Raw genomic sequence first — 19,237 nt, forward strand, 5'->3', positions numbered from 1 at the left:
AAACAGCTCATTTTGGAGAATGGCCCTTATTAGGAGGGGAAGACAAGAACTGCAGCGTCTTGACCACCCCTAGCCTTCCACCACCGGAGGCCACTGCCTTCATGTGCTTGAGCACACAGCTATATCCAGTAAAGATGAAGGTTTGGTTTCAGAAGCAATGTGGATCCAATGGACTCCCTAGAGAGGGAGACAGTCTCAGCTTTATCCGTGTCTCTTCAAAGTTTCCTTGTGGCAGCTAAATTGTTGCTGTCTTTCACATGGAATGTTTAATTATCCTTCACAATTTTGGGAGCAGGAGTCCACACTATACCTCAAATTGCTACGATTCTCACCAGGATCACAAATCATCCACCCTCCTCTGTCATTAACACTGCCATTACCCTAGGATATAGGTGATCACACGAGCCAGAAAGCAAAAACAAACCCCAGTGTGAATCCACTCGCTACCAAAAAGCAAACAAAAAACCCACTAGCCCCCACCAGCTGAACCAAAAGCAAGGAATGCCTATAGAAAATGATCAGTCTTAGTCATGATAGGCTGTATGTCTTGTGTGTGTGTGTTCTGTGCTGTCAAGGCTTTTTATATATAAAAATTCAGCATCAGTCAAGTTACAGTTCTTAAATTTAAGCTTGCATTTTCATGAATAAGCAAATTATGTGTCATTGCAAGATGTGCTGTCTAGTCAAAAAGAATGATATCAGAGTGACCACTGAAGCCCTAAGTTTAGGATGCTGAAGTTTGCTTTTTATGAAAAGAAGTGAAGTTTCTCCAGAGACTCACATTACAAACATGGAACATAACATCTCAAAGTGTTTCTCCAGCCTCACTACCGGACAAACATTGTTTCGGTCCTTTTGTAGTTTGGCCGTATGTGTATTTCCTCAGAAGCAAACTTCTCTAACCTCATTTCCTCCCAAGGAAGTGTGCTATGAGAGCGCAGCCCTAAACACTTCAGCCTTGTAAGGACACCATTGTAATGTTGTTCCATATAACAGATGATGGATGGCAGAAGCTTCTCACTCAGATCAATCAGTATTCTCCCTCTAAGCGTATTTGGTATTAAGGTTGTTACACAGGGCTGTTACTAAGCTTATATCTAATAAACAGTAATCCTTGCAAAAATGCATAATTAGATAAAAATAGAAAGCTAAGTTATTGCCTCAGGAAGATTCAGAGATACTGCAGGAGAAGATAATCTTAAAGTGAGATAAAGGTAAAGGTCCCCCTTGGCATTTAGTTCAGTCATGTCTAGGGCACGGTGCTCATCCCTGTCCCCAAGCCATAGAGCCAGCGTTTGTCTGAAGACAGTTTCCGTGGTCACGTGGCCAGCACGACTAGACACGGAACACCGTTACCTTCCCACCGTGGTGGTACCTATTTATCTACTCGCATTTATAATATGCTTTTGAATGGCTAGGTTGGCAGGAGCTGGGACAAGTGACTGGAGCTCACTCCGTCGCATGGATTCGATCTTACGACTGCTGGTCTTCCGACCCTGAAGCACAGAGGCTTCTGCGGTTTTAACCCGCAGTACCACCACGTCCCTTAAAGTGAGATACAGAACCCCTTTAAAATGGCCTTCATACTTCAGGGTGTGTTAGTAGCCAATATGAAAGCAACCCCATGCCACTATCTCTGAAATATGAGAACTAAGTTGTCTCCCCCAAAGAAAAAAGGAAATTAAGTCCGAGAGTAGCAATTTGTTTAGGAACGAATGTTTATTTTAAAAAGATAAGAAGACAGGAGGTGCCTTGGCTCACCTAGCAACCAACACACAAACACACACGGCCATTTACTTGTTACTTGTACTTATGCTTTTAACTTCCAACACTCCACAAGCATTTTTAAAAGTAACATTTCTAGTGACAGCAAAACAAAATTGCCCCATCAGGATGCTGAGCTGCTGCCACTTGGTGACAGGTAGCTTCCATGCAGGGTAATGTAAAGTGGCCTCCCCATGAGGGCCGTAATGGACAAATCCTGATAATGGCGTTGTTTCTTTAGAGTTTCCAAATGGTTGTGTGATTAGCTGCACCATGTCTCTCCTTACTTAGCAGTAGAGCTGTCATAATGTGTCAAAGCTCTATGGGCCAAGCATGACAAATGATACTGCAAGAGGTTTGCCCAGATGATAGTTCATGTACAGTATTAACAGTTCCAGCTGTGAACAAGATGTGGCCAAAAATGCAGCTGCTGGCTACTCTCACAGGCCAGATTTGTTTTAATTACACAGTACCAGGTACCTCAGTGCTTTTAAGGAGTCATATGGAGATATTGCTACACATCACACATCAATTCTAATTTAAACAGCTTGTTAGGCAGCCAGTGCACTCACTGTTGTATTCAATGCCTTTTTGTGCTCTTCTGAAAAGAAAAAAAACCCCAAATCTGCAAATTATTTTTCCAGGCCGAGCAGAATATTTGCTGAATTAAAAGGACTTCTAGCTACATTGACTCAAGGCAGTAGCTTTCCATTAAGTTCTTCTCAGATGCCAGAACAGATGCCCAGCCAAGAAAGACTGTATGGCCCTTGGGTTTCTTAAAGTGTTTTATGTCGAGTGGAATAATTTGGGCTATTGCAAAGCAGCAAGCTTGTACTAACAAGAGCTGGCACTTGCTGACAGTAGATCCATTTCATCATAGGTATGATTCTGTGTAAAAGAGAGGAAAGAGAATGTGATTGTGTTGTGGCTTTTCTGTATGACAATGAGGGAAGGAAAGGTGTGTGAAAGTGAGATGGGGGGAAAGAGAAACAGGGAAGCTGGTGAAGGCAAGTTCCTCCACCAGCAGCTCCAACCATAATAACCACCACCTGTTTGAGTCTTCCAGCCCATTTCCCACTGCCATATGCAGCTCTTGAAGGCAAAAAGGTTGCCCACGTGTACTTCAAACAGTTACACATTGCATTTCAGGCATATCTGCTTTATCTTTCTGTATGTTCACTCACAACTAGATCAGGCAGCCCATACTACTGCAATCTAGAAATATATCTGGCTAGAATGAATTCATTTATGTAGCACAGCTAAGGCCAAACGTGTTCCACAGTGTGTTTATACTCTGTGGCAGTGGTTCCCAACCTTGGGTAACCCAGGTGTTCTTGAACTGCAACTCCCAGAAACCCTGGGCAGCACAGCTGGTGGTGTAAGCTTCTGGGAATTGCAGTCCTACACTTGGGTTACCCAAGGTTGGGAACCACTGCTCTATGAGACTAGCATGCCATACACTTGTAGTGTAATGTCTTTGCAAGCCATCTTTAGACCATCTTTAACTCTATCCTATAATATGTGATTTGTGTGCATATTTAGCCTATAGTTTATTCCTTTTCTCTATCTTTCTAATCTTTGTCCTTGAAAACCCTTTAAATAGCTGTAATGCACTTCATGTACCTGACCAGCTGTGAATCAGAGCCTGCCAGCTGAAGATCAGTGTAGTGTGCCATGTTTTGTTATCATAGGAATGCTTCTAATGTCAGATTGTCCTCCACTATGTCATTCCTGTTGAAAGGCGATTGAATGGTTGTGCTATCATTCTTCCTAGTTGAAGCCCAAGGAACAATCAATCATGACAGCAAGACAATACTTCAAACGTGAGTTGTTCAGTGCTGTCATGAGATCCTTGGGAGTTTCTTTTCCTTTTTTTAATTAAAGAGAAGTAAAATAAAAAAAAGTTGAGTTATGTCTTTAGGCATTCACTCTCTAACTTTGTGAAATCGTAGAGAAGGTTATTCATTTTGGAACATTCCCTTCTTAAGGTGGGAGTTTTCTTCCACAAGTCCTCAACTGCAAGAAAGGAATTTCACAAATTTTGGTTTTTGATGACAACCAAAAAAAAACCCTTTTTTCCTGCTAATCAAATTCCATGTTACAATGAAAAATGATAAAACTGTTTTATGTAAGACCACTGGGCAGAGCAGGAACAAAGCTGGAAGCAAGATATGATCTCATTCTGACCAAAATAAGCTATATTATACTAGACTTCCCTTGTTTTACAAGGAGCTTCTTTTGAAGCTTCTTTTGTATTTTGTTGGCTACAGGCCATATTTTTCTCTTTCCAAATTTATTCATTTAAATACTGCCATCTTGTGGGTCAGTTTAAAGAGCATGTAAAAAACTTTGCTTCATTAAGTTATGATTATTTATTAATACATACAGTATGTTAAACCGGTTGCAAAAAGCAGAATATGTAAACACCCAAAAGACCTTTCACAGTGTCACGTAGACCAGAGCAAAAGGATAAGGAATAACTATGTCCTTTGGTTGTTGTGGGTTTTTCAGGTTCTTTGGCTGTGTTCTAAAGGTTGTTCTTACTAACATTTCGCCAGTCTCTGTGGCCGGCATCTTCAGAGGACAGCACTCTTGTGCTCTGGTGTAGCTTGGGAGATGCCAGCCACAGAGACTGGCAAAATGTTAGGAAGAACAACCTTCAGAACATGGCCAAAGAGCCCAAAAAATCCACAAAAACCATTAGATCCTGGCCATGAAAGCCTTCGTGAATAAACTATCTCCTTTCTTTATTTTATTTTTTTCATTTTGAGTTCTGCTAGAGCTGATTTCTTTTTTGTGATTGCCAGATAAGGTCTGAAACTAGCCAGGAAATTCTCCTGATACATATTTGTGTCTAGAACATTCACCAAGCCTGGAAAGAAACAGAACAATCCCCTGTTGCATAGAATGAACTGAGGATATTCTGCATGCAAGGCATGATGCTCTGTTTCCAAGCCCTGGTCTCTTCCTCAAAGTCGTATCTCAAAGTCAGCTTCAAGCAGACACCCTGAGCTGACACAACATGCTCCTTTGCACTTCTGCGATGCTTTCTGCATCAAAATGCCGCATGATTGGTGGGATGGCTGGTGTGCTTACCCAAGAAGCATATTCAGGGACTTGTATACTAGAAACAGAGTGTTCTTCCTCACTGATAGTTTGACTCTCACACAGTGAAAGAGAAAGGGATTGTTCTTGATTTATCATAAGATAAAATGCCCAACTAAACAGTGTCTGATCAGCTAAGCTAACCTCAGTTAAAAACCAGGATATTTATTAAAATCAGAAAATGAGAAGGCATCTTCTACCAGATATTTAGATCATAGCACAAAACACAATGGTTGGATGCAAAAGATGGGCAAATGAATAGTTTTAAGGCAAGGATGGATGAAAGTGATGCATGAAAGCATGGCTTAGTTTTTATGTAATGCCAAACCATGGTTTAGTGCTGTGTTCCCTGCAACATTGTACGGCAGCTCCAAAGACCACCCCCAACAAGTTCCCCGTTAGTAGCACCCGCCTATATGCTGACGTTTACTGTATGGTCATTGCAGGCTGTAGAGAATCTACTATTTCATGTTCCCCCAAAGACTTGGAGCCATGCTCTTTCACACTGTCAAAACAATGGGCAGTTTGCAGGTGGTGTAATAGCAGCTGAAACTTATCCCTTCCATCAGTGCATGGTGCTGTTTATACCTGGCACTGGCCTTGCTTCTCTCCCTGGCTCCCACTAGGTTTATGCCAAACCACAGTTTGCTGTTACAGCTACCAACAAACTATGTCAATCAGATTCTTTTTCTAAGAATTCACTTAGCATCAAAACACTGCCTTTATATATGAACTGAGCGATCATCTTCAGGAAATTGGGCTATAGAAATGCTATTGAAAACATCTGGAGAACATGAGTAGAATGAACTTAAGAGGAATTTTTCAAGTGAAGTACAGTATTGACTTAGCAATGTATATTCTCTCTCTCTCTTTCTCTCTCTTTGCCCCCACTTCCACCAATCCTCAATCCATTTGAAAAAAAGAACTTCCAGCCTATGGTTTCAACTGCGGATTTGGCTATAGTTCTCAGAAGACAGTCTGCCAGTGGGAGCATGATAACCAAGTGGACCTGAGGTGGGCAGTGCTCACCAGCAAGACAGGACCAATTCAAGATCACACAGGTAATGTAAGGTTCACATCTGAAGGGGGGGGCAATGGATAAGACAGCATAAGCATAAGACAGTGTTTCCCAACCTTGGGTCCCCGATACTACAACTCCCAGAAATCCTGGCTAGCACAGCTAGTGATGAAGGCTTCTGGGAGTTTTCATTCAAGAACATCTGGTTGTGAACCATTGTTATAAGACCTTTATGTTATTGGATTTCACACTGAGAAAACAGACAGTGCCATTTTAAACCCCTTCCTAGAATCAGATTCAGATTGATGCTACTCTGTCACATGTGGTGGAGCCTTTTTGTTTGTACCACGTAATTTCTGCAACTTTTTCGAAGTACTCCTAAATCAGGATACTTTTCAAGACACTTTATACAGCTTCTTTGTTAAGCAGGCTTCCTTCTTTAATAAGATTGTAAGCCATCACGTACTTGAAGCCTGCTTCTGAATGTCACCACCAAAGCCTGGTGAAGCAAAGGGCATTTTGTGACCCACAATGTCTCTCAGTTATTCTTCTATTTTTCATTATGCAGATAAGTCATATGTGCTAGCACTCCTTTACTTAATGAGAATGACAAGGAAATTGGACAAAATTGGGCTTCTTAAATCTAGAGACACTTTCAATTGAGTCTTAAGACAAGTATATTTCATTTTAGGGGGTGGGGGAAAAACTTTAAAAAATACTTTGACTATAAATGGCACTGTACAAATAAATGGCACCAAATTAAGAAAAAAGGCAGTTAGCTGAAATGAAGGCTGTAATAATGGGGAGAAATTGATGCAAAGTAAAATGAAATGACTCAGTAAGATCTGACATTGAAGGGAGGTTAAAAGCCATGTTAGCCAAGGACTGACAAAATCTAAAAGGCATGCATAAGTTGAGCGCTAATTAAGACAAAGAAGGCAGGGTTCCTGACCTAGCTCTGCAATAATATTCTTGAAATCAAAAATATTTGAACTTTGCCTTCAGTGTCTTGAGACAAGCACAACGTGTCCTCTTTGAGAAGGGCTAGAGACAGGGGAGGGAAGACAGTTCTTAAAGGAGGTTTTGTTAGAGTTTCATACAGCTTTTGTATCCCATAGCTGTAGGTGTAGCCTGCATAATTAAATTGTAAACCACCCAGAAAGTGCTTTAAGCACTATGGGACGGTACACAAGCAGCACACTTTGTAATCTCACAGGATTGTGGGTCTAGTTTCCTTTTTTTAATTTTTTCCCCCTGCTGCAATACTCTTCACAATCCTCTGATCATTATGTCTCTATTTAAAGGGACAAATCAGCTGCTACACAAATGCCATAATCACATTCAGTCTTTTATGAGAAAAGTGGTTATAAATATTATTGGTCGGTCGGTCACTCAGTTGGCTGGTTGGTTGGCTGGTTGAAGAAGTCCAACTCCTGTCAAAGAAGCACAGTGGAAAAATTAACTCCCAACCTGCGGCTCCACTTGTAAGAGTTCTTACATCCTGGCTCTGCCACACCTGATTGGCACTAACCACCACTAGAAAGGTGGCAGCATTAACAGGAGCTTCATTTGTCTATCTCTCAATGGACAGAGGTTATGCCTAAGGATGTTTTTCAGTTTTGTTAAGTCCTTATTGGAATTAAAAGAATGCTATTTTCATCTCCTGAACTGACATATGAGTCAGAAAACAGTTATACTTTCCATTTTGCTCTTACTTGAATTTGCGATGTCAACCTTTTGCTGAATAAATGGATGAAGATATATGAAAAACATGGATTTTACAATTAAATGCATAGTAGAGTAGTTGACTTGGGTTGACTGGTTAACTCAACCCTCAAATCTAAATTCCATTGATTCAACAAATCTACTATAGTGGGAACTAACAATTCTCACTATAGTAGAAACAAAACTACAGATTTATATGGAAACAGAATGGAACTAAAAGTCTTAGAACAAAAATAGTTTGATCAATCAATTCCTAGTTGTAAGAACAAAGAAAACCTTGAAGCCATGGCCAAAATCCAGTAGTAAGTCACAACTAGAATAGGCCCATTGAATCAATGACACTTGCATAGGTCTTGACTCACCAAATCCCCACTGATTCAATCAGCCTACTTTAGTTGTGACTTACTACTGGATTTCAGCCAAAATGTGTTATTTACATCACTGCATTTGTAGGATTGATAATAAAATATTTGGGAGATTACAATATGTTCATGGAAGATCACTAGAACAAGGGATAGAAGACTTCTCATTAACAGTATAGTTTTATACAGTGCAATAGGCCTGAAGCCTGCCATTCCTATATATACATTAGAGGGGCTGTGTCACTGGGAGAATTTTATGACGTGCTTTTCTAAATATCCAAATGTCATTGGCTGAGCTGGCTGGGCTCCTGGGAGTTTTATCCAAAAACCATCTGAAGAACTTCAAGTGGCCCCATTTTGCCTTAGCGCATGTGGTCCACTGATGTCATGCATCTTGGTTCAACGTATCCTGCTTATTCCTGCCCGTGGTCCAGGCCAGAATTTGTGTCCTTCCTGCCCATGTTATAAGCTGAATGATCCAACTACCCCATATTCTTTTACCTTATGGGATAATATATCAAGAGAATTCTCATATAATTAAGGGGGAAGGGGGGGAAGAAGAAGGGGAAAGTTGAAGAAAATGCATTTAATGCCCTTCAAGTCTTCTCCAGGCATACAATTCTGTTGCAAGTCTTTAGATAAGCCCAGATCTGTTTTGGAACACTTGAGCTTCATCAGGCTTAAAGGAGCCCAATGTGGGCCATTATTTCTAATGCATTGCTTTTGTCACAGCAGGAGATGGCAATTTCATTTACTCACAAGCTGATGAAAACCAGAAAGGCAAAGTTGCACGGCTCATCAGCCCCATCATCAACCCACAGAACTATGCACTCTGCATGACTTTTTGGTATCATATGTCGGGACCCCATATTGGCGTGCTAAGAATCAAACTGCGGTATCAGACACCTAAAGAGTATGAGCAGGTCTTATGGATGCTGAGTGGAAATCAGGGAAACCGTTGGAAAGAAGGGCGGGTCCTTCTCCACAAATCTGTGAAACATTATCAGGTAAGTAAAGAAAAAGTGGGTACAAAAAGGTTAGTGATAGAATAGAAGGCCCTGAGTTCCAGATCCATGGAATCTTTGTTTTAAAAAGAAGATTCTAAGGATTGAATCTGGAACCAGTTGCATGTAAAGCATCCGTTCGCCCACTGAGCTGTGGGCTTTTGTGTGCTTCCTCACTCTGTCTCCCTTCTAGTCACTCTCTCCTTTCACTGTTCCAGAGCATAGGAAAGTTAGTTTTTTGGACTACACAAACAGCCAGCACGACTAATGTTCTGCAAATGGAACTTGTCTGAGCTCTGCTTCCAAACAGCAGGCTGCTGGGGAGGGTGAGAAACTCTGTTGTCAGCTGTCCAAACTGGTCCCACAAGATTGTTTTTGACATTAATCTGAGGAGCACAAATTGGCCATCCTTGCTTTAAAACTATCTTGGGGATAGGAAGGACCTCTTCCTAAGGACTCGGAGATCTCAAAGGAGAGGAAGATTGTTCAGCCGGGGTGCCACCCCCGAGAAGGCTCTTTTCTGGTCATACTGCTTCTTGCCTCAGATAGCCAGGTGCCTGCTGGAGAGCCTCTCAGGAGAGAGTGAGTGGCATTTGCCACAGCACTTCTAAACACGGGGGCAAAAGCAGCACTTTCTTCAGAGGGGTCTATAGATCAAGTGCCTACTGACCAAAATGCTGATTGCACTTCTTTTCTGTTTATTTTTCTTCATTCGTCATTTCATCCTAACATAGGTAGGAGGACAGCCCAACGTACAGCCCACAGGCCACATGTGGTCACTCAGGGGCATTTTTATGGGCCTCCAAAAGCTACCTCAAAACTCCCCCAATCAAAAGAAAAGTTAAAAGCCATATTTCCTTCCCTGGAGGAAATTTGGCTCCAGGAGGGAGAGTTTTTGCATAAAGGGCCTGCTGTAAGCCTGCCCTTCAATTAAAAAATTAAAAGCAGAAGTGCCCACCCAGTTTTTTCATAGCAGAATCAGCTATTTCTATGCCTAGTGGGGGAGCCAAAAAAGTGGTCCTCAAGCTCCCTAAGGCTGCCCATTCTTGGTATATAGTATGGGAGAAAATCAGATTTATGTCGCTTGTGTGAAAATAGCCAAGTTCATTGGGACAGATCATATACCTGTAGGTATATCCAAACGTATAGTATTTCAGAACAGTTCATATCAGAAAGGCAGGCCTTTTTTTCTTTTTTACAAATTATCTTTTACAAACCATCACTCCCCAAATGGTGGCTCACTTGTCACTTTTGTAAAACTGAGAAATTTGTGTGACATCTTCAACCTGAGCAGGTGCCAAAGATATTGTATAGCTTCGTGCTATTCATTGAAACGCTTCGCAAATAAATAAATGCCTAATCTTTGTGTCGCCATTAGGTCCAAATCAATAAAATGCCATTTATTTTTATCAGGTGGTGGTAGAAGGAGAAATAGGAAGAGGAAATGGAGGAATTGCAGTTGATGACATTAACTTTGACAGCCATATAGCACAGGAGGAATGTAGAAGTAAGTATAACTTGGTAGAGACTGCCAGACATCTCATGCAGAAATCTATGAATACTGCTCATGGTAACTTGGTAAATACTCAATGAACCTATTTGTGTTTCCACCATCCAGAGTAATTTACCATATTTTCCCGTGTATAAGACTATACTTTTGTCTAAAATCTTTAGAATAAAAATTGAGGGTCATCTTATACATGGAAGTAAGCTGAGAAGAGAACAAAAACAAGTGGAGGGGAAAGCAGGGATCAAAGTGATCCTGCAGGGCTTTGATCCCTGCTTTCCCCTCCACTTGCTAAGCCCCACTTAGATTTCTTAATTTTGGGTTAGAAAAGGGGGTGTATTATACATGGGGGTGTATTATACATAGAAAAATATGGTATAATGTTGGTGTTGCTCCAGGCCTCTGCAAAATTTGGTATTTTAATATTGGACTTTGTCGAATATTTGCCTCTATTTCATTTTATTTAAGCTCCAAATAAAATAAAACAGGAGACCTAATGTGGTTTCCATTATAACGTGGTTTCCAAGTTGTGAGTTGTTTAAAAAAAACACAAGTTGAGTCTGAGTCAAGTCAGCGGTGCAATTTAAGTCCAACCTTGACAGTGAGTCCTGCAATTGCTGGATAGCTTGGTGGTTTAGGTACCTGGCTGTGAAGACAGCGCCTGGGAGTTCAGTTCCACACAGTGCCTCCTTGATGGGCTGGACTTGATGATCCATAGGGTCCCTTCCAGCCCTGCAGTTCCAAGATTGTTGTTGTTGTTGTTGTTGTTGTTATTATTGTTATCCCTGGCGCTTGGTGTCTCTCCTCAGAACTATTTTTCTGTTTTTCATTATGCTTGTTAAATTTAGCACAGTATCAGATAAGTGTTATGTCCCTTCAGAATTTTTTTTTAAAAGATGGAAGAGAAAGAATATTAAGAGAACACGGCTATGTTCCGAGTGGAAACTGAACCAACTGAGAGATGGAGTGTGGACTCTTGCAGTGGCTAATTAATCATTTCAGTGTAGACAACTATAGCCATTTCAGCAACAGAAACCAGCAAGGACTCAGTTTAAAATACTTCAAAGCAAATCAAGTGTTTTTCTCTGTATAGTTACACCTTTAGGCAAATAGAAGATTCAATTCTTTTGGTTATTATCAGTCTAGATGCTAGACTCTGAAAGTTCTTTCTGCAATTAACCTCACATGTTTCTGGTCGTTTAAACCAGACCATGATTTATGGAAACACATCTCAAGTTCAAACCACGGATCTCTCTAATCTGAAATCCTTCCTTCCACGCTGCAGACAGCAGAACAGTTAAGAGCTCCTTGTATATGATTAAGGGTTTTGGAGTACTGGGCTCCAACATTATGAATGCGCTGAAGGAAACATGCTAATTTCACCTGATTTTCATTTTCCAGAGACAGCAACCCCTGCTGATAAGTCTAAAATTGTGCCAAGCTGGGGTGGAGGGAGGACTTTTAAACCTGCTTTTCTTTTTTGCTAATTTTGGGAGACCAGGTTAATGAGTAGTTCTGTCAAGCTGACATAATCACGCTCCAAGACAGGAGAAGAATTCTCGGTACTATTATTGCCAGCATGATGGCCAATCAGTATTTGTCACCCTAATAATCCATGTCAATTCTCTTTGCTTGATAGAATCAAATGATGCAGGAAATGAAATACTCAAAGTAGAGCCAGATATTAATCAAACAGGTAAAGTCTTTTTTCATTTTTTTAAAAAAAATCATTGATTGTCTTGTATATCTCAGTATTATGCTGATTTACTTGAATCCCCACAGCAAGACATCTTCTATAAATCTATGTAGGATTTGTTTACAGGCATTATGTACATTTTGTGCATTTTTTAAATGTATAGCCTCTCCTTAAAACGTGTTAAGTCTGGAGCAGACCAGTAGCAGACAATACCATTTGTTTCTTCTCTTTTGCACATTGCAGGTGATGTGAGAGAGGCTTCATTACTGGTACTGTGTACTGATTTTACTGAACTGTTGTCTTCCAAAAACTGTCTGGGGAAATCAACAGTGGCATGAGCAAAGCTCATGGTAAAAAATGGCAAAACAAGAACTTATTTTGCTTGCATCAGTGCAAGAAGATGGTTCTGATAGTTTTAGCTAAACAGAGTTACTCTGTGTCAAACAACGTCCAAGAATAAGATTGGTGTATTATGAATGATTATTTGGGAGGTCACATATGCGCACACACAGATGCACACACAAACTAGTATCCCAGATCTCAAGCACATGTACTAATTTACAAGTGCTTTTGAATCACAATTTGTTGCTGTTGTTGAAATCTTGAACACACCTGACCTCATCTGATTTTAGAAACTGATCAGGATTGGTACTAGGATAGGGGGAAACGAGTGAATGCCAGGGACATCTCCAGGTAGGGCTAGGCAAGAATCCTGTTTAAAACACTGGACAGCGCTGCCAGTCAGAGTTAACAGTATTGGCTTACAGGGACCAATATTCTGATCTGGTATGAAACAGCTTCTGATGTTCATACACTACCCTGAACACATTGATGTTAGTTTTGGATGTTAAGCAGAGTCGGGCCTGAATATACTCAGCCTCTGATCAGAGCTGCTCCTCTTTGTTCTCACTGCAGAGTTTACTCCAGATTACCCTGAAAATGGGGAGCACTACGACGATAACATCTCCAGAAAGCCGGGTAATGTTCTGAAGACTCTGGACCCCATCTTGATCACCATTATAGCCATGAGTGCTCTCGGAGTGCTTTTGGGAACCATCTGTGGAGTTATTCTGTACTGTGCCTGTTGGCACAATGGAATGTCAGACAGAAACTTATCTGCACTGGAGAACTACAATTTTGAACTTGTGGATGGTGTGAAATTGAAAAAAGATAAACTGAATGCACAGAATACTTACTCAGAGGCATGAAGGCATAGGAGCAGCTAAAGGATTTTTTATTTTATTTTTTATTTTATTTTTTTGGAGAATTGAGATGGTGGAAGGACATAGAACTAGCTGATGCTGGGGAACTGTGGATCTTCTTTTACTGTACAGGCTGAAAACTGCGTTGGGGACGCTGAGCCAAGCTTTTCTCAGGAGCTTCAGTGAGTGTAACAGATATACTAAAACATGGACAACAATCTGTGTTAAACAATCTGAATCATGTACAGTCTACTTCTGTTTCTGATTTAATTTGAAATAATCAAATGCTGGTGTTGAGACCAAGTATGATTGACTTAAGGGGGGGTGTTTGAATTTTTGTCCCTTTCTTTTCCTTCTTTCCTTTTTTTTTAAAGACTCCCTCTCTTCTTGGTTTTTGTTTCCTTTTTTTTCTCTGCCCCCTCCCTGGTCCCATTTGATAAGTAACTTTTATTTTTTTACTGTGCAAAAATCCAAGATGCTGTCACAAAGTGTATTTTGGTGGTGGGGGGTCCTTTGAATGGACATGCTTTCTGTAGCCCAGGAAAAAAAGAAAATCAGAGTAACAGCAACTTAGTGGATTCCTGAACCTGTATTTGTGTATAATTGCTTGTGTTGTGCATAGGCAAAGAGGGTTAGGGTGTTTTTTGGGGGGCGGGGAAGTACTGTCTCATCAGTACTGGTATAGTGTGTCAGCTCTGTTTACCAAGCAATACAGTCAGAATTTTATTGGTGTTTCTCAGTGTTGTACTAAAACGTGTGCTTGTGAATTCCATACAAGAAATATGTGCCATCATCCAGAAACAAGGGGCAAACCAAGTGCATTGCCTATAATTGGAATGAAAACAAAGCAAAAGTCCTTGGCACTGGCTAGTGTAGGTCCTCTCAAGTGCCTTTTTGTTTGTAGTGCTTCTCATTGTATTAACGTTAACTCCAGCTCTGTCTCTCCCCCCCCCCCCCAGTTAAAGTCCTTCTTACCTTCCCTGAGGGCTCACTGACTAAGGAGAAAGTATATTTTAGTGTAAGTTAACCTTGGGATGGCAAGGGCTAAGGAAATAATTGGACAATTTGGTGGCTTGATTCTTCCACTTCCTGTATCTCAATTTAATGTTTCTGGACCATTTTTGTACAAAGCTGCAATATTTCCCCCTTTCCTTCTCCTTTAATTGTTCTTTCATATAGAATGTATTTTCAAATATAAGCTCGCTCGCTCTCTCTCGCTTTCTCTCTCTCTCTCTCTCTTTTTCTCTCTTTGTCTTTGAATAAATTGTCACATAAGCATTTGCCATTGTCAAGGAAAAGAAAACGCAGCTTTAATTCGCTGGTAATGGCAAGCAAGATTTTATTAGACTTTGGGGTATTTTTTGTTTTTTGTTTTTCCTGTTGTTATATTTTAAGGAAGAATTCTTATCTTTACCGTCCAAAGTTGAACTTTGGGTTTCTTGTTAACAACATAAAGTGACAGTATCTTTTTCTTTTCTTTAGTAAGCTATGGAATAAATCTTTTAATCATTTTAAAAAAAAACACACACACACATCCTTAATATTAATAGACAGCAATGAGGGATTTCTTATTGTTGCTGCTGCAAATTAAAGAATGTTCTTGCCATTTACGAGTCCTGCTCTCCAATTTAAGGGTGATTAATTTATCTCTCTGTGGGATTCATTCATGTTAATTAGGGTTGTGCTGATGCTGTTTACAAATAGATGGTGCTGTGTTGGCTTGTCTAAAAATAAATAAATAAATAGCATGTTAGTCCTAAATCAGGTTAAAATGTGGCAGAATGAAAACCCATAACGTTATAAAGGCAAGAATGCACAGGCCAGATACTACAACATGGGGATCTTGCTCCAGATCATTCCTCTGTTGACTGAAACAGAGGACATTCTAGACAACTTTTATACTTCCCTCTTTCTTTTTCAGGAAAAGATGGTTTAATACTGAAAAACAATGTGTATAGAAATAAAACAAAAACTGAGGGAATGTACTTAGGAATTAAATTATCTTCCAGAAAGAAATTAATAAGATCTTAAAATACATTGAGTTGTCCAATCACCACAAGGATTTTTGCCACATCAGTACGTGGTGGGTAATATTTTGAACAAATTCAGTCTTACATTGCAAGACCCAAAGCCTGTTTTGGGTGATCAGAGAAGGCTTAATCTGAACGCACGATGAGAGGAAGAGGTCTTGTCAGCCGCTAAATCTGGAGACCAACAAGTGTGAAGAGGAGACAGGATGCTACACTTACGGTCTCTTTATATTTGTGGAAGACTGAGAAATCAGGATTCCTAATCATGTACAGAGGTGCCTTGTATAGCAGAGGGTTTTCCCTTCTGACCCTTGCTCTCCATGTGAAGAGAACACTAGGGGCAAGGCTAGGATTCTCTTTCTCTCATTTCACGCATTCAAAACAATTCTTTGCTTAGATAGAGGTCTGGTATCAGAGCCATAACTAGGGTAGCACAGCCAGGGCTTTAACCCAGATTACCAGAATTTAGAGGGCACGAAATTTGTTGCTGGCAGGATGTGAAGCTGTCTTTTGGTACTGGCTTCTGAAAAAGTTCAAATTCACCTTCTCTTGAGTTCAAATACCTCCTGCATCCACTCCTCCCTGTGCCCGATGGAACACAAAGGGAACACAAAGCAGGCAAAAAAAAAAAACACCAGTTCCTCCACCTGTTCCCTGTATAGGCCAATTTCATGTGACCCAAGATTAACCAATAAAGCAGCAAAGTCCAAGACATCAAAAGTGCTAGTTACAGCTTTGTCTGATACCACCACATCAAAGCAAATTTTGCAAAGATTGCTAGTAAATGTGAGTAGTCACACACTAAAGGAATGCTGAACTCCTGTTAAGGATTCACTATGATATGAGGGGGGAATTCACTTTATAAAAATGTCAGCAAGTGAATCAGATTGTAGTAATTAGAACACCCTAGTAGTTAATTATCCCCAAGAGAAGATCAAACTCAAATAATTAGAATTGCTTCATGTACTATTTAGTTACATCATGTAATTATTGGCTCTTGCTTAGGGATTGTTCTGTACATGGTCATCTTAAGATCCATATCGTGAGCATATGAACATCATTTAAGAAAGAGTACTTTTCAGTACATAAAGACATGGCTTTGTTTTTTGTTCTATGTACAGCAGAATTCCAGAAACTATCGGACCCCATTATTTCTTGACATTGAAAAAAATCTTGTTCACACATGACAGGTGATGTTGATCTTTACTGAATCAGACCACTGATCCCTCTAGCTCAGTTTCACTATCAGAGGAGCCACCAGATCTCAAGCAAAGACAGGGTTTCTCACCATTCTAGATTGAGATACTTTCAAAACTACAGACATCGAGAGCTGGTCTATTTTTGCATGCCAGGCATGTACTCTAACCATTGAGCAATTACTCCACCCTGTTGACTGCTCATTGAACTCTAGATACCTTTCTGCAAAGTCTATAAACTGAAGAGTAGTACATGTGGGCCATTGCTCAATGGTAGCCCTATATAGATGTTAAGGCTGGAAACATGTAGGACTGCAGATAGTATTGGATATGTGGGCGGGAACACCCTTGTTCGCACCCTATTAGAAGTAAAGCACATCTTCGTGTGTTTGCCACAAAAATGTGCAGATGTTTAATTGAATTCATGGTGTGTCTGTGGCTGGAAGCTCTGATGAACCAAGAGTTCCAGTCACAGAAAACACGGAAAGTGCATTTAGTTGAATGGGCTCATAAGCACCTTTGCAGACTGTAATTGTGATCACCACAAAAATCTATCTTACTTTTGGGTGGAATTGGGGTGTGTGTGTGTTACATGCATACCCCTATCCCACACCTTGACTCTGTGACTTACACACATTGAGATTTAGACTGAATACAATATCCCTATATGTTATGGCTCATCCACACATATTAGCAACCACATTATGATGCTACAAAATTTGTGATCAGTATGTGTGAACCATCCCATCCCAGTATGGTATTCTTTGATGCTTGTGTTGTGCAAGGAAGTGTGCTAGGAAAAGTACAGACACCACAAGAGACATGTTCACTACTCCAAGTTATCTAATGCAGGCAGGTGTGGTTGGATAGTCAACTGCCATGAATGCAAGGTAAAATGACATTGTTGAAGATGAAGGGGATTTTACATGGTAGGCTGCAGGTTTCTTGCCATTGATGTAACAATACAATGCTATGCATTATCTACTCAGATAAATTGTCCTGTGTTCCATGGAGTGCCCAAGAAAATGTGTGCAGGACTGTAGGCTCTTCTTAAATGATGTTGTGTGGATCTTAAGTTGCATATATGACGAAAACTAGATAGCGGACAGCTCTCGTACAGTATGGCAACACAGAACAAGATAGTATGAATGTTTTCTGCATTTCCTTGCCTCCATCCTTGTGTGTTGTTGTTTTCTTTAAAAAATCCCATTCCTGGAAGCCTAAGCAAGCTCTTTTTAAAAAGTCAATTTGTTTAAAATAGATGTGGGGATAGCTGTTTGCTTTGTTCTAGCTAGAGCAGAAAAGGTTTTGGCTGCAGTCCACCCAACCTTCCTGATGCATTGCCTTCATTTGTTTGAGCACAGGCCAGTGCCACAGAAATAAGCAAAGCAGTACGACAGCAGCGCCTAATGCATCACAGCCTTTCCTAAGGCTCCCTCCTAAACTCTGTTGTGCTGGCAAATTAATTGTCCATGTGGGGCATATTGGCTATGGTGCCTTTATAATGTGAGAGAACAACAAAATTACATGGATTTTACAGAAGCGTCGGGCGGAGGTGCCAGAGTGGATATATAAAGTTCGTGAATTGTGTGAAGGTGGACTAAAGAAATCCTCATCGCTGTAGCTCCGCATCCCCCCAATCTCCCACCCTGAACATGTGTCAGACTACAATTCCCATGATCCCCAGGCACCAGGCCAAAGATGATGAGCGTTGTGGTTCGACACATCTTGGGGCAGCTGGTTGGCGAAGGCGGCTGTAGCTGTAGAATACAAAAGCTGAACATTAAAGGACCCTGTTTCTTCAAACAGGAATTGAATGAAAACTGCCCTTCAACAAAGGAAAAATGATACTGAAACTTTAAATTAAAAAGAAATATCTTGCACTGATAAATATATTTAAAATTATATGTTTATAAAGTTATTAATTTGTAAAGGCAGTGTTACAAAATGTTCAGTTTATATTGTTTTAGATTGTTTCATAATTTTGAAAGTGTAAAATAACATATTTTTTTCTTTATCCAAAAAAAACCCTATAAAAATCTTCTGTAGTTGAAACAATTTCATTTTACTGGTATGTTTCTGCTTCATGTTTTGTACCATCATAAAATTTTGTGCAAATTTTTTTACAGAAATTTTTTATTTTCTATGACAATATGACACTTTTAAATTGTTATTTCGAAATGAACAGCAAAGCCTTAACTTTAAATGATGTTTGTATTCTGGGACACTGAGTAACATTAAAAACAAGCAAACATAGGATTGAATTGTAATTTGAATTTCCAGACAATGACTACTACATTCCAAAGATACCGTCGAATTAAACATTTTCATAAAATATCCCGTACCTGCATGACTTTGATTATGTTCTACAGCTATGTTGATTTTTAAACAACTGGTCTTTCAAAATATATTTAAAGGTTCTCAGTTTCTCAAGATGAAAATAAGAATAAAATATACGTGCCACTGGAACCAAGTCCACCAATTCTGAAAATCATCTACAGAATTTGCCAGATTATCTATCAAATAGTCAGCATTCAGACAAAGTTCCACCCTGGAATTTAGTTAAGAGCATTTTCCTATGCGTGTCTACTTAGAAATAAGTTCCACTGACATCAATATGGTTTGCTC

At 40.0% G+C, this 19,237-nt stretch overlaps 1 protein-coding gene across 4 annotated transcripts in view; it reads left to right on the plus strand.

Annotated features, from left to right (window-relative positions):
- NRP1 (neuropilin 1) overlaps positions 1 to 18,946 on the plus strand; it is a 147,237-nt gene extending 128,291 nt beyond the window's left edge. For 2 of the 4 annotated variants that reach the window (XM_073002950.2, XM_073002952.2), the window contains exons 13-17: positions 5,793 to 5,930; positions 8,710 to 8,981; positions 10,392 to 10,485; positions 12,125 to 12,181; positions 13,097 to 18,946. In XM_073002950.2, the coding sequence (XP_072859051.2) occupies positions 5,793 to 5,930; positions 8,710 to 8,981; positions 10,392 to 10,485; positions 12,125 to 12,181; positions 13,097 to 13,389 (854 nt within the window). In that variant the 3' untranslated portion in view covers positions 13,390 to 18,946. Of the gene's footprint in view, positions 1 to 1,418; positions 1,640 to 5,792; positions 5,931 to 8,709; positions 8,982 to 10,391; positions 10,486 to 12,124; positions 12,182 to 13,096 lie in introns of those variants that run through there. The other 2 variants (XM_073002954.2, XM_073002955.2) reach the window with 1 other exon arrangement.
- The last annotated feature ends 291 nt before the right edge of the window (positions 18,947 to 19,237 follow it).

Source organism: Pogona vitticeps, chromosome 6 (genome assembly GCF_051106095.1).
Source record: "Pogona vitticeps strain Pit_001003342236 chromosome 6, PviZW2.1, whole genome shotgun sequence".
Taxonomy (NCBI): domain Eukaryota; kingdom Metazoa; phylum Chordata; class Lepidosauria; order Squamata; family Agamidae; genus Pogona; species Pogona vitticeps.